The sequence below is a fragment of the Culex pipiens genome, chromosome 3 (assembly GCF_016801865.2).
Source record: "Culex pipiens pallens isolate TS chromosome 3, TS_CPP_V2, whole genome shotgun sequence".
NCBI lineage: Eukaryota > Metazoa > Arthropoda > Insecta > Diptera > Culicidae > Culex > Culex pipiens.
The window spans coordinates 30,277,416-30,291,518 of record NC_068939.1 but is presented as its reverse complement, the minus strand read 5'-3'; the positions used below and the strand labels follow the sequence as shown (position 1 = coordinate 30,291,518).

At 33.2% G+C, this 14,103-nt stretch overlaps 2 protein-coding genes across 3 annotated transcripts in view; one reads left to right on the top strand and one right to left on the bottom strand.

The window, feature by feature from the left end:
• Positions 1-12,603, top strand: part of LOC120425358 (putative carbonic anhydrase 3) — a 17,350-nt gene extending 4,747 nt beyond the window's left edge. Inside the window, exons 2-5 of the mRNA XM_052709374.1 lie at positions 1,344-1,508; positions 4,730-4,868; positions 4,931-5,264; positions 11,843-12,603. Of these exons, the coding sequence (XP_052565334.1) occupies positions 1,344-1,508; positions 4,730-4,868; positions 4,931-5,264; positions 11,843-12,148 (944 nt within the window). The 3' untranslated portion in view covers positions 12,149-12,603. The remainder of the gene's footprint in view (positions 1-1,343; positions 1,509-4,729; positions 4,869-4,930; positions 5,265-11,842) is intronic.
• LOC120428812 (opsin, ultraviolet-sensitive) overlaps positions 1-14,103 on the bottom strand; it is a 306,492-nt gene that overhangs the window by 283,241 nt on the left and 9,148 nt on the right. The window lies entirely within an intron of this gene.

Sequence of the window (14,103 nt, the reverse complement as noted above, 5' to 3'; positions counted from 1 at the left end):
AATGTTCACGTGGTTCGTGGATGGCCCCTTCAGCCAAATTTTGTTTTGATTTTTTTGATTGATTTCGTTTAAAACAGGAACAGAACAAACAATTAGTACACCGATTTCCAAATTTATTTCTCTAAAATTTCACGTACCTATTCAGACTGAAGTTTCGATTTTGCCCAGCTAAAGATAATTTGTAAAATATGTTTATGTAAAACATGAGATAGACAGTTTCATACATAACATATAAAAAATAAAAAAAAATATTAAAACGAAACTAATTTAAATTTAATAACATTGGAATAAAAATGGTGGTTCACTAGAAATCCAAAGCATAAAAAAGAACAAATAAACATTTTTTAATTTATTTTAAGCTATCAAGAAACTGCTGTACTTGTTTAGATTAATGTTTAGATTTTCATCAATTAACATTATTGGGCGAATTCTAGAATTTTAAGCTTGGAAAAAATAACCAAAATAATGAAAATATAATTTAAAGGAATTCCCGGAATTCAAAAAATATTTTTCCCTGTAAATTCTAAAGCCGGGAAAATTGGACGCCCTACTGAAATATTTATAGCGTTTTATTTTTTTGTTCTTTCCCTCATTGGTTTACCATTTTATAATTTTGATAAGTCCCCTGTTCTCATTTCTAAATTTCTAGCCTAATTCCTTAAATAAGGAACAAAAAGTATCACAAAATATAAAAAAGCAGTTATGTTTGGTTATGTTAATTCCAAAAATTGCCAAATTTTTCTGAATTCATGAAAATGTTTTTCTCTTGGCTTTCAGGTATTTTCGATTATTGGTCATCAAAATTAAAAAATTGTAAAAAGCCTGAAAAAGTCAATTTATTCTGAATAGTTTTCGAATCGATTGTATACAGGAACATAAACTGCATGTTCACGACGGTTATGAAAAGTCAAATTTCTAATAAATAATAAACCAAAAAGTATTGATGTTCCAATTTAAACTTTAAACAAAAGTGCCACCATTTTTCACCTGATTTGTACTGTCATAATAGAATGTGTCTAACTTTTAATCATTTGTACTTCCCTGTAATTTTTGCGACAGCTTGCACTTTCGGCCGGCTTCGTACCTATAAATTAATCAACCGAATGAACCTGCTCTGTCACCACCCAATCAATGATTGATCACTCAATTATCGCCCCCTTAAACGTCAGAAGGCGACTCGCGACTTGACTCGTGTAATGTCCACCATCTATGCTGTTGGAATCTATGTCACGTTTCACGGTTCATCGAACACGATCGTCAGCGTGTCATGTCGTCGATTCCAATTCACACCCCTCCCCTTAACTGGCTTCACCTTACCAAATCTCATTTCTTCCACTTTTCAGGACCATCGCACTGGGGCGAGCAGTACAACAGCTGTACCGGGAAGCACCAGAGTCCGATCAACATCAACTCGCTGGACGTGAAGAAGGTCAACCTGCCACCGTTGGTCTTCGACGGGTTCGACATTGCCCCGCGGCAGACCAATTTGACCAACAATGGGCACACAGGTGAGGGAAATTTTACATTTTTCAGTTCTATTTTACCCGGAACATTGGGAAAAAGCACTACACAGAAAAAAAAATGGTGGTAATATCTATCAGGAAGTCATGACAGCTTATTTTTTAAATAAAAGGTGTAATATTGCATGAGGTGAATTGGTAAATTTTCATCAGATATTGGTGAATTTTCATTAGCTTCACATTTTAACACATTTTTTATGTAATATTACTCAAAAAAGAGGTAATTTTCAACCTACTGTGAGAAACAAAACAATTTTTTTTTCAAGATTCAAAATATTTCTGGGGAATGGCATTCAGGAGATTGGAATTCTGTCTGTGCCGTCAATTAGCACTAAATTCTTATTCAAGGTTTTGTTTTCAAAAAAATATGAGGAATTCTCTACACAGCAACAAACAATTATGGTAATATTCATGAGCAGTTCACTACGGAATCGGTCTTTTTTCTTTAATTTTAATTTTTGTATTTTGCCCAAAGAAGCCATTTTGCATCATTAGTTTGTCCATATAATTTTCCATACAAATTTGGCAGCTGGCCATACAAAAATGATGTATGAAAATTCAAAAATCTGTATCTGTTGAAGGAATTTTTTGATCGATTTGGTGTCTTCGGCAAAGTTGTAGGTATGGATACGGACTACACTGAAAAAAAATTGATACAAGGTAAAAAAAAAATTGGTAATTTTTATTTAACTTTTTGTCGCTAAAACTTAATTTGCAAAAAAACACTATTTTTTTTTTTTTTTTTTTTTTTGATATGTTTTAGAGGACATCAAATGCCAACTTTTCAGAAATTTCCAGGTTGTGCAAAAAATCTTTGAGCGAGTTATGAATTTTTGAATCAATACTGTTTTTTTTCAAAAAATCGAAATATTGGTCGCAAAAATTTTTCAATTTCATTTTTTGATGTAAAATCAAATTTGCAATCAAAAAGTACTTTAGTGAAATTTTGATAAAGTGAACCGTTTTCAAGTTAAATCTTTTTTTAAGGTGACATTTTTGAAAACAGTCGCAGTTTTTATTTTTTTTAAATTAGTGCACATGTTTGCCCAATTTTGAAAAAAATATTTTTGAAAAGCTGAGAAAATTCTCTATATTTTGCTTTTTTGAACTTTGTTGATACGACCCTTAGTTGCTGAGATATTGCCATGCAAAGGTTTAAAAACAGAAAAATTGATGTTTTCTAAGTCTCACCCAAACAACACACCATTTTCCAATGTCGATATCTCAGCAACTTATGCTCCGATTTTCAATGTTAAAATATGAAACATTCGTGAAATTTTTCGAACTTTTCGGAAAAAATATTTTTAAAATTTTTAAACCAAGACTAACATTTTTAAAGGGCCAAACATTCAAGTTTACGCCCTTTTAAAATGTTAGTTTTTTTTTAAAGTGGGCAAACATGTGCATTAATTAAAAAAATTAAAAACTGCGACTGATTTCAAAAAAGTCACCTAAAAATGGATTTAACTTGAAAACGGTTCACTTTATCAAAATTTCACTAAAGTACTTTTTGATTGCAAATTTGATTTTACATCAAAAAATGAAGTTGAAAAAATTTTGCGACCAATTTTTCAATTTTTTGAATAAAAAGTATTGATTCAAAAATTCATAACTCGCTCAAAGATTTTTTGCACAACCTGGAAATTTCAGAAAAGTTGGCATTTGATGTCCTCTAAAACCTATCAAAAAAAAATAGTATTTTTTGCAAATCAAATTTTAGTGACAAAAAGTTAAATAAAAAACCACCAATTTTTTTACCGTGCATCATTTTTTTCCAGTGTAGTCCGTATTCATACCTACAACTTTGCCGAAGACACAAAAATCGATCAAAAAATTCCTTGAAAAGATACAGATTTTTGAATTTTCATACATCATTTTTGTATGGCCAGCTGCCAAATTTGTATGGAAAATTATATGGACAAACTAATGATGCAAAATGGCTTCTCTGGGCATACCGAAGGCACCAGTTTCAGTCGGATTAAAAAATACAAAAATTAAAATTTAAGAAAAAGACCGATTTCGTAGAGAATTGCTCACATATCATTTCTTTATTGCTAGTTTCAGAATCAATTAATATGCTGTAAAATGGCGCTAGATAAAATAATGACCCATTTAGTAAAAATGTGAATTAAAAAAACTTGTATTGCTGTCTAAAAAATCACAGAAAGACACTTCACTTTGTTTATTGAAAATTTTAAAAAAGCCTCAAAAAACAAATTAGTCATACTGAAACTAAAGATCAGTGCAGAAAATTTTATATGTTAAAAAATGTCTCAAATTAAATCATGGAGTAAAAAATATATTTTTTTTCATGAACAATATACAATAAAATTTTAAACAAAAAAGGTTATCTTTGTTTTTCTTTCTTAAAATCAAGATATATGAATTTTATTTGCAACACTAGTTTATTTATTTATTTTTTTAAAAGAAACTTATACAAATGCCCCGCCACTGATTCAGGAAAATCAGATTTTGCCAGCAGAGCCAAAAGGTTGGGCACCCCTGTGATATATGATAAGATTACCACAAGTAATTTTTTTTAAGGAATTTCGTATAATCAAGTCGTACTTGTATAGTTTTAAATATCAATTTGTTTAAAATCACTGCGAAAACGCATGCTTCCACACACTTGTGGTTTAACACAATAATGCTGGACAACTTTCAAATTTGTGAATCATCATGTCAAAGTGGTAATCGTGTCATTACGAACCCTTTAAGTTGTGATCTTTTTAACAGGTTCATGAGGCGTTAAAATTAACAAATCTCAAGTTCAAGCTATGTGGCTTTTAACGAGATTTTTTTCATGGTAAACTTTCAGTACAAGAGTGAGATTTTGCGATTAGGTGACATCGAATAATTTCAAAATTTATCTGAAATGCACCAGTTAATCCATATCTTTTCCGGAATACGTACTAATCATAGTCTAAAATAAGCCCGAGCGCCGCACCAGAAATAAAATTCGCTAACTCATTTAGCTCGCTGACGAAACAATTCACACTTGCCACGTGCCGCTTTTTATCGCAAAAGGTTCCACATCGATTACGAGATGATGACTCGATAAAGTGTCTCGTAGGAGTGTGAGATCTTCCTTCCCGCGGATCGGATCACTGACAATTTGCCACACCGTCTTAATTAAGAGTTGCTCGTGGCTGCGAAGAACGACGCCGAGGTTTTAATTTTAATTAATTCTTTTTTTTTGTTTCAAATAGTGGCCGTCACCGTCAAGTCTGACCACATCCCGACAATCTCCGGGGGTCCCCTGCACGGCGTCTACCAGTACTCGCAGCTGCACTTCCACTGGGGTGACAATGACACCTTCGGCAGCGAGGACATGATCGACAATCACATGTGAGTGATTTGCTTCAGTTTTTGATAAAATTTGATTCTAACCTCAATCACCGCCCAAACAGCTTCCCCATGGAGTTGCACGTGGTGTTCTTCAAGCGGGACTACCGGAACGCCAAGACGGCCCTCGATCACTCGGACGGGCTGACGGTTCTGGCGTTTTTCTACGAGATCTCCTCCGAGGACAACCCCCGCTACGAAGAATTTGTCCAGCTGCTGGGCAACGTGACCAACTCCCACAAGACGGCCACCTTCGCGGATCCGCCCTCGCTGAAGGAGCTGATCGCGCAGGACCTGCTCCACTATTACACGTACAACGGGTCGCTGACGACACCCCCGTGCAGCGAAGTGGTCACGTGGATCGACTTCAAGGAGCCGATCATGCTGTCCCATGCGCAGGTAAGGAGTCAACAACAATCCCTGACCTTGTCACTGCGAAATGCACTTGATCGTGGTGCATCTCTTGAACCGGCCGGTGTCAACAAGAATTTGTTACTTAATCATTTACGCGACGTTGCTCTCGGTTATTTAAAGCAATCGTCGTGGGATATTTTTGTGACATTGGCTTGGACGGAAATTTACTGCTGCACTTTGCGGTGAACGATGGTCAGTGTAGGGTATAGTTTGATACAAAGTGAAGCAAACGACCACCGAGTGGCGTGTTAGCATGCGGGGAAGATCGGCGCCCTTTTTGCCTTGGCGCTGCTCGTTAAACGGTTTATTGAGGGACGGAGAAAGACGTGTTTGCAAGACAGTTTTTATTGATGTTCTTTCGTCGAATATTGCGTGAATGTTAAACATAAATACTTGGTTTGGAGGTCGTTTTCTAGATATTTTTTTACGATTTTTATCTATACACTAGTTTTTTTCTCGAGTAAAATGCCCATCTTTGCCAAAGTTTGTATGAAAATCTGATTTTGAGCTTCCAAACGGTTTTCAACACATTTACATATCCCTTTCCCCAGAATAGACCACTTCCCAGAATTCCATTATTCAAATCTTTTTTAATACTCAAAACTTCAAATCTTATTAAAAAGAAGAGTAAATTTCTATGAATTTCCCTTCTTTCATAAAATTTCCAAATCTTATAAAAAAAATGATAATCTCTATGAAGTTCACAGTTCACGTAAAAATGACCCTTTTATATATCTTCAAATCATTTAAAAAGAAGGAAAAATGTATATGAATTGCAAAAATCTCGTAAAAATGTACCGCTCTTTTTTTATAATTTGTCTTTAAATGTCATGAAAAAGAAAAGTGAACCTCTATTAGCTCAAACACTCTTGTTAAAAATTACCTTTATTTTAAAAATTCTTCAAGCCTCACAAAAAAGAAGAATGAATCTCTATAAATTTCGTTGGTATGTAAAACTTCAAATCTTCAATTTTATAATTCTTGAATAAATTTAGGGGAAAGTGGGGCAAGTGTAACAAGCTAAGGAAATGCTCGTTATAACCCATTAAAAACGTTAAAAAATCTGTCGGATTTTTTAGAATCATCTTATTCCAGGTCTTGACTGAGACTTTGATAGAACAAGTTTTTAAAAAATTCTGTTTTTTTATGTGAAAAAATGATTTTAAAATTTTTGATTTTTCGTACGGTCTACTAAACTAGTGGGGCAAGAAGAACAATGCATGAAAAAACATGCTAATTTACTAACAATTGAACTATTATCACTTAGATACATCAGATTAGGATGTATTTGAAACGTTTCTTTCATTTTTAGATTAAAAAATAATATTTTACTAAAAATTTGACCGTTTTTACGAAAAAAATATTACTTAGATGATAAATAGTAAATTTTCATGATATTATTATATCGTGTATGGACAATTTTTTAAACAATTGTTTATCAGTTTTTAAGAACTTTTATGTGTTTTTTTTCACAATAAAATATGTTGCTGCAGCAATTCGTATATTTTCCATACTAAAAATCCATATGATACACTTACCCCACCAAAACAAGATTTTTTAAAGCTCTCTACAAAAATAACCAAAACATAAATCATATTTTATAATACGTGCAAGTTAGGGACACTACTGATCTAGGAAAAATAGAATTTTGATAAAATGAGCCTTAAAACGAACCCTAAGCCTTATTTTGTACTTTCCAAATATTATAAGGAAACAAAGGTTTTGAAAAAAAAAACTTCATTCAATCTTATGCCCCGTGGCGTTTACGTCGTTTTGGCGGTTATGTGGTAGTACAATCAGCTAATTACATTGCTAGCAACAATTCCTCATACTGGAAATAATCAAAATTGTAAAAATTACGGCCTTACGAGCGATTGTTCCTCTTACCCCATATGGTCGTCTTGCCTTCCCCTACCTATTTTTCATTACATTATTTTTTCGAATAATGTCTAAAATTTTCACGGTGAAGAAAACGGAAAGACACGCTGACATTTTGGATCGTCAAGTTAATAGTAAAGCTAAATTTTCATTTATTAGATATTGGAATAACTGTGTGTGAGTGTTCTTGTGTGTTAACTAGAAAGACCTTCCCATAGCATCGTTGCTCGGAAGGCTCGCCGACGGGTATATTATGAAAGTCCTCCCCATAGCATCGTAGCTCGGGAGGCATCGAAAACCAATACCTAATCCGGCTAACAGAAAGAAAAGAAGATCGGAAGGCACGTTGATAGTTGAGTTCGTCGGGTTTGTCGCGTTACAAAATAATGTTGGTACAGCAAGAATGTTGCGTGGTGCGCGAGTGTTTTTGTGTTGAAAAGACCTTCCCATAGCTTCGTAGCTGAGCAGTTCTCTACGGAATCGGTCTTTTTTCTTTAATTTTTAATTTGTGTATCTTTTTATCCGGCTGAAACTTTTTTGGTGCCTTCGGTATGCCCAAAGAAGCCATTTTGCATCATTAGTTTGCCCATATAATTTTCCATACAAAGTTTGCAGCTGTACATACAAAAATGATATGTGAAAACTAAAAAATCTGAATCTTTTGAAGGAATTTTTTGATCGATTTGGTGTCTTCGGCAAAGTTGTAGGACTACACTGAAAAAAATGATACACGGTAAAAAAAAAATGGTGATTTTCAATTTCACTTTTTGTCACTAAAACTTGATTTCCAAAAAACACTATTTTTTTCTAATATGTTTTAGAGGACCGTCAGTGGGGGTGACTATGGGTCAAAAAACGATACACCTCTTGAAATTTCTTAATAACAAAAACAATTTAAATAACATCGAAAATCTTTCAACGTAGATTTGTTCTTAGATAGTTTACTAACATTTTCCCAAAATATGGTGGATTTTGATGAACACTACCTTAAATGCCAATAGTTTGAAAATTGACCCAATCTCACCCCTTAGAGGGGGTGACATTGGGTCGAATGAAACTAAAATGATGCTCAAATACAACGATATGGTAAAAACAAGTCATCCAACAGCGTTTCTTGTTCGAGGGAATCGTATTGACACGCTACAATGTTTGAAGTGGAGATTTTCAAACATTTGAGTAGTTTTCGAGCAATTCGAACAAAAATATTAGAAAAATGATTTTTCGAGAGGTCATTTTTGGCCAAAAACGTACCCCAACTTTAGACATCTGCCAAAATAACAGGATTTGTTCTAGGAACGAGATTTTTTCAGCGAAGTCATCTTAAGATGTCCCCTACACAACCCCTTTAACAGAATTCAGTTTCATTGAGAATAACCTGAAAAATGGTAAAATCCGTAAAACATCACTTTGACCCAATCTCACCCCCCAGACCCAATGTCACCTCCACTGACGGGACATCAAATGCCAACTTTTTAGAAATTTCCAAAATGGGCAAAAATATAATACAGATTTAAAAAAAAAAATCGAAATATTGGTCGCAAAACTTCATTTTCAACTTCATTTTTCGATGTAAAATCGAATTTGCAATCAAAAAGTACTTTAGTGAATTTTTGATAAAGTGCACCATTTTCAAGTTATAGCCATTTTTAGTTAACATTTTTCAAAACAGTAGCAGATATTGATTTTTTGAAAATAGTGCCCATGTTTGCCCACTTTTGAAAAAAATATTTTTGAGAAGCTGAGAAAATTCTCAATATTTTGCTTTTTTGATTTTTGTTGATACGACACTTAGTAGCTAAGATTTTGCCATGCAAAGGTTTAAAAACAGGAAAATTGATGTTTTCTATGTCTAACAATCTTATAATGTCGATATCTCAGCAACTAATGGTCCAATTTACAATGTTAAAATATCTAACATTCGTATAATTTTCCGATCTTTTCGAAAACAATAAATTCAAAAATTTAAAATCAAGACTAAAATTTCAAAAGGGCGTATTATTGAATGTTTGCCCAGGGCAGCATTAACCAACATAGCGTTACGGAAAGTCCAAACATGCTTTTTCGTAGAATGCAGGCTGCACAATTTGTCCTTCCTCATGTGAAATTAAAAAAAAGAAAAAAATACAAACAAAAGTGGATTAACAGCAATGTGAGTCAGAAGCCGTTAGAGCAATTCCAGCCCAAAACAGGAATTTTTCAGGTACTTTTTTCTCGACCCTCTCCGATTTCAATGAAACTTTGTAGACATGTTATCCTACGCTTATATAAGCCATTTTTGTGTATATGGAGCCAGTTCCACACGATAATGACATTTGAGAAGGGCGTAAGTTTTTTAAATATTTTTGTAATTCGGAATTTAAATATTTCTGTATCTCGAAGCCGTTGCATCGTATCAAAAAGTGGTCAAAGACAAACTTGTAGGAAATTTGACGGGCTTTTCGATAAAAATACACTGAAAGAAAAAAACACTCAACTTTTATGAGATTTTTTGATTTTTAAGTTTAAAAGTCAAATTTGAGGGGGAGCCCACGATTTTTTTTCGTTCAAAATTTTTGTGAAGATAGCCTAAGATGTTACAAAAAGACTCACGAAAAATGCAGGATGGAGAAACTCACCTAAAAAAATACAAAAATCATTTACTGAAACTGTTTTTTTGAAAAGTGCTCTAAACGTCAAAATTTTCAAAAACCGAATGCGGGAATCGATTTTCCAGACAATTTTACATAAAAGTCTCGATATTGACTACTGTCCTAAGTTCAATCCTTGTGAAGTTACAGCGGTTTTAAAAATAAAATTTTTGAAAAAATAGGTTTTTTGATGATTTTTGGCAATTTTTATATGACAGACTTGATTTTTCAGTCTCGTAAATATTTTTACCGGAAAGCTCGTCCAATTTCCCATAAGTTTGTCTTTGACCACATTTCAATTGGATGTATGGGCTTACAGATATAAGCTAATTACATTGCTCATAACTGAAAACATCATATTTTTTCAGTGTAGTATAGTAACCTGGATAGTAAATTAGCTTATATCTGTAAGCCCATACATCCAATCGAAATGTGGTCGAAGACAAACTTATGGGAAATTGGACGAGCTTTCCGGTAAAAATATTTACGAGACTGAAAAATCAAGTCTGTCATATAGAAATCGCCAAAAACCATCAAAAAACCTATTTTTTCAACATTTTTATTTTTAAAACCGCTGTAACTTCACAAGGATTGGACTTAGGACAGTAGTCAATATGGAGACTTTTATGTAAAATTGTTTGGAGAATCGATTCCCGCATTCGGTTTTTGAAAATTTTGACGTTTAGAGCACTTTTCAAAAAAACAGTTTCAGTAAATGATTTTTGTATTTTTTTAGGTGAGTTGATCCATCCTGCATTTTTCGTGAGTCTTTTTGTAACATCTTAGGCTATCTTCACAAAAATTTTGAACGAAAAAAATCGTGGGCTCCCCCTCAAATTTGACTTTTAAACTTAAAAATCAAAAAATCTCATAAAAGTTGAGTGTTTTTTTCTTTCAGTGTATTTTTATCGAAAAGCCCGTCAAATTTCCTACAAGTTTGTCTTTGACCACTTTTTGATACGATGCAACGGCTTCGAGATACAGAAATATTTAAATTCCGAATTACAAAAATATTTAAAACACTTACGCCCTTCTCAAATGTCATTATCGAGTGGAACTGGCTCCATATACACAAAAATGGCTTATATAAGCGAAGGATAACATGTCTACAAAGTTTCATTGAAATCGGAGAGGGTCGGGTACAACCGATTCCCTATTTGGCATGGAATTGCTCGTTAGTGCTTGTATATTGTCAAAGATAAATTGGGTCACATTGAGTAAAATGATTTAACCCTCTACAACCCAACCCCGCCTCTAGACGGGCTTCGATTTAAAAAATCGCCAAAAATCCATTTTTCAATCAATTTTTGATCTTCAAAAAGCATTGGAACGAAGAACTCTTGAAATTTTAGAAAAGTTTAGGGTTGGAAGTTTTACTTGTTTTATGTGACTTTGCCAATGTTTTTAAAAATGTATTATTTTTAGGGGTCAACTTTGGCTGTGTTTTTTACTAATATTTCCTATATTTTAAGTAAAAAGAAGAATGCAGTAATTTTTCTAGTGCCCCAGACTATGCCTCTACGCATTTATTTACAATTTAAATGATAATGGTTCCATTTTATAGCAGAAAATGTGAAAAACATGCAAAAAATTGAAAAAGTTACTGTAAAAACATGAACAAATTAGATAGGCAAAATGTAATGATAGGAGGTGGTAGAGTAGGCCAAATACTACCAAAAACAAACATAAACTAAACAAGATAAATGCAAATTAAAATACTAAAAATGAAACAAGAAAAACATAAAACAAGAGAAGTAAAGTTTTTCGTAGAACAAAAGTTGCTCAAAATGACCTCCTAAACACGGGAAAAATAAAAAATTTCGAAAAAAAAATTTGGGCAGTAGAGGGTTAATGTGAGTTTCTTTGAAGACATTCTTTTATTTATAGCAATTTTCCGCTTGACCATAGCACTAAGTGTAAAATTTACGATCCCCATCATTTTCCGCCGCCGTTTCAATTTGCTTCATTCACGTTTCCTTAATTGAATTCTTTTCCTTCTTCTCGTTGCAAACAAAAAACATTGTTTCATTCACAACTCTGACCGGCTCACCAATCCAGATCGAGGCGTTCCGTGCGCTCGAGGACGAGGAGGGCCACCCGTTGACGCACAACTTCCGGCCCATTCAACCGCTCGGGGATCGCGTGGTGCTGTTCAACACGGACGAAATCATCAAGGACGTGGACCTGGGCGTGGATGTGCCCCCGAGTGAGGTGGAAAACAGCAACCGGGTTGAGGAAGATGTGCGAAAACCCAAGCAGGGCAAGAAGGGCAAGGACAGTGGCGTCGCGAGGGGTACACCGGTGGAGAGTTGGGTGCTTTTGGGGTTGGCCTCGATGGCGCTGCTGGTGGCTAGTCGGCACTGAAGAAACTGAAACTCCTCCGCTACAGGGCAAGGTCGTGAAGATTTGAACCAAACATTGTAAATAGCTCGCTTGTCAGAGATTAGTGAAAAACTGTTCCTCCGTGATGACAAAATGATAGCAATTGGGAATTATTTGTGAGTAGCTAAAATTTTAGTGTGTGTGACAAAAATTAATAAAGAGTAAGCATCGTGAATGTTTCAGTATTGTATGGTTATGCTAAAAGAAGGTTGAAAACCTCCAGAGTTTTGACTCTGTGAAATGCCTACAAAAGGAATACGACAACTAGAAATTAAAAAAAAAATAACAATCAAAAGGAAACATAAACCATCGCCTCAACTATTGTAGAATCGGATCACAACCAAATAATTTATCACTTATTTAATGTACAATGTAAGCAGGAACCAAAAATCAATTATTAGACTGTAAGGTCATCAATAGAAACAAAAATAAAATCAGTTTAGTTATTTTTATTATTCGAAAGTCACTTCCTCAAATATGTTTGTTTTTTTTCTTAACAGTGGAAATGTTATAAAATTACTTCAACCTCCTAATTATGCATTATAGTCCCACATTCACAAATACAAAGTTGCATCTCTTATACCTTAAAGTTGCTGTAACTTTTAACAATCCAAAATCTATTATTTGAAAACGAAAATATTTGTATTTCGGAGCTCTAAAAGTACTCCAAACATCAGTTAACCTTCAACTGATACGTTAAAAAACTGTTTTTTAAAGTTTGCTCTGATTCTTCAGATAAAACGAGTTAAAATATACAGCACTACAAAAACTTTTTTTTTCGTCGAAAAAAAATCGTGACTGTTTTTAAAACTAATGATTGCAAAACAACTGGACTGGTGTATAATACATGTTAAAATACTATTTCTTTCAAATATTATCCATGGCTCGTCATTTAAATTTTAATATTTTTTTTATTTTTTTATAAAACATAATATTAGCATCTAAAGATAGCGATAATGTTTATCGTTAGCGTCAGGGCGGTAACGATAATCTATCGTTTAGGGCTAGTGATTTTTTACGGCAAAAATCGAAACATTGAAATTTCACGGCCATTTCACGGTACTCTAAAAACTGCTCAAAATAAACGTAAAAAAATATTCTTTTAGCAAAATTATTAACAGAAAAGTGTCTAAAAAGTTAGCAGTAGTTCCAGATACAAAATAAAACCCCCTGACACAAATTATTTATTTCAAAAAAAAAAGAGTATTGGATTAATCTTGGGAAATTTTGAAGAAGTTCCGTCAGTTTAATTCTAGATTTTTTTGATTAGGTCTTACAAACAAATGTAAACATTGAGTGTATCCCGCTTACTCTAATGAACATTGAAATTTTATTAGATGAGGGCGGTGAAATAAATGAAATGAAATGAGGTGTGAGAGGGATACAATCAATGTTAACATTTTTGGAGTTTTTTTAAAGGTCCAATAAACCAAATTTTCAGTTTTTGCTTATTAAGTGATTTTTAATACCTCTTACTCAAGGCGGTTTCAAAAGCAAAAACTGTAAATTTGGTCCAGATTTGTTTAAAGGACCTAATAAAAAAAAGGTAAAGAATTTATGATTCAGCTGATTTAATTTTATTGAGTTTTTATAAAATTAATTTGCTTACATACCTTCAAAACGAAGCACGTCCTGAACTTCTAATTCATTAAAACTAGAATCATTAAAATAAGAGCAACATAGATTTATTTTTGCTTTCCTTAATTTCAGCAATAGGAAAATTTTAGTATTTCAATAAAGTTCAGGCAAAACTTCATTAAAAGCAGTTTTTACATTTATTTATATAATTCAAGGAAAAATATAATGCATTGCAAAATTGTTAACAAATTTGATTTCAATATATATTATTTTACTAATCAAACATTTAATTAAAACACAAAATTTATATTCAAATTTGTTTATCGTTGTTTTATATCGTTGATAACATAAAATAAATT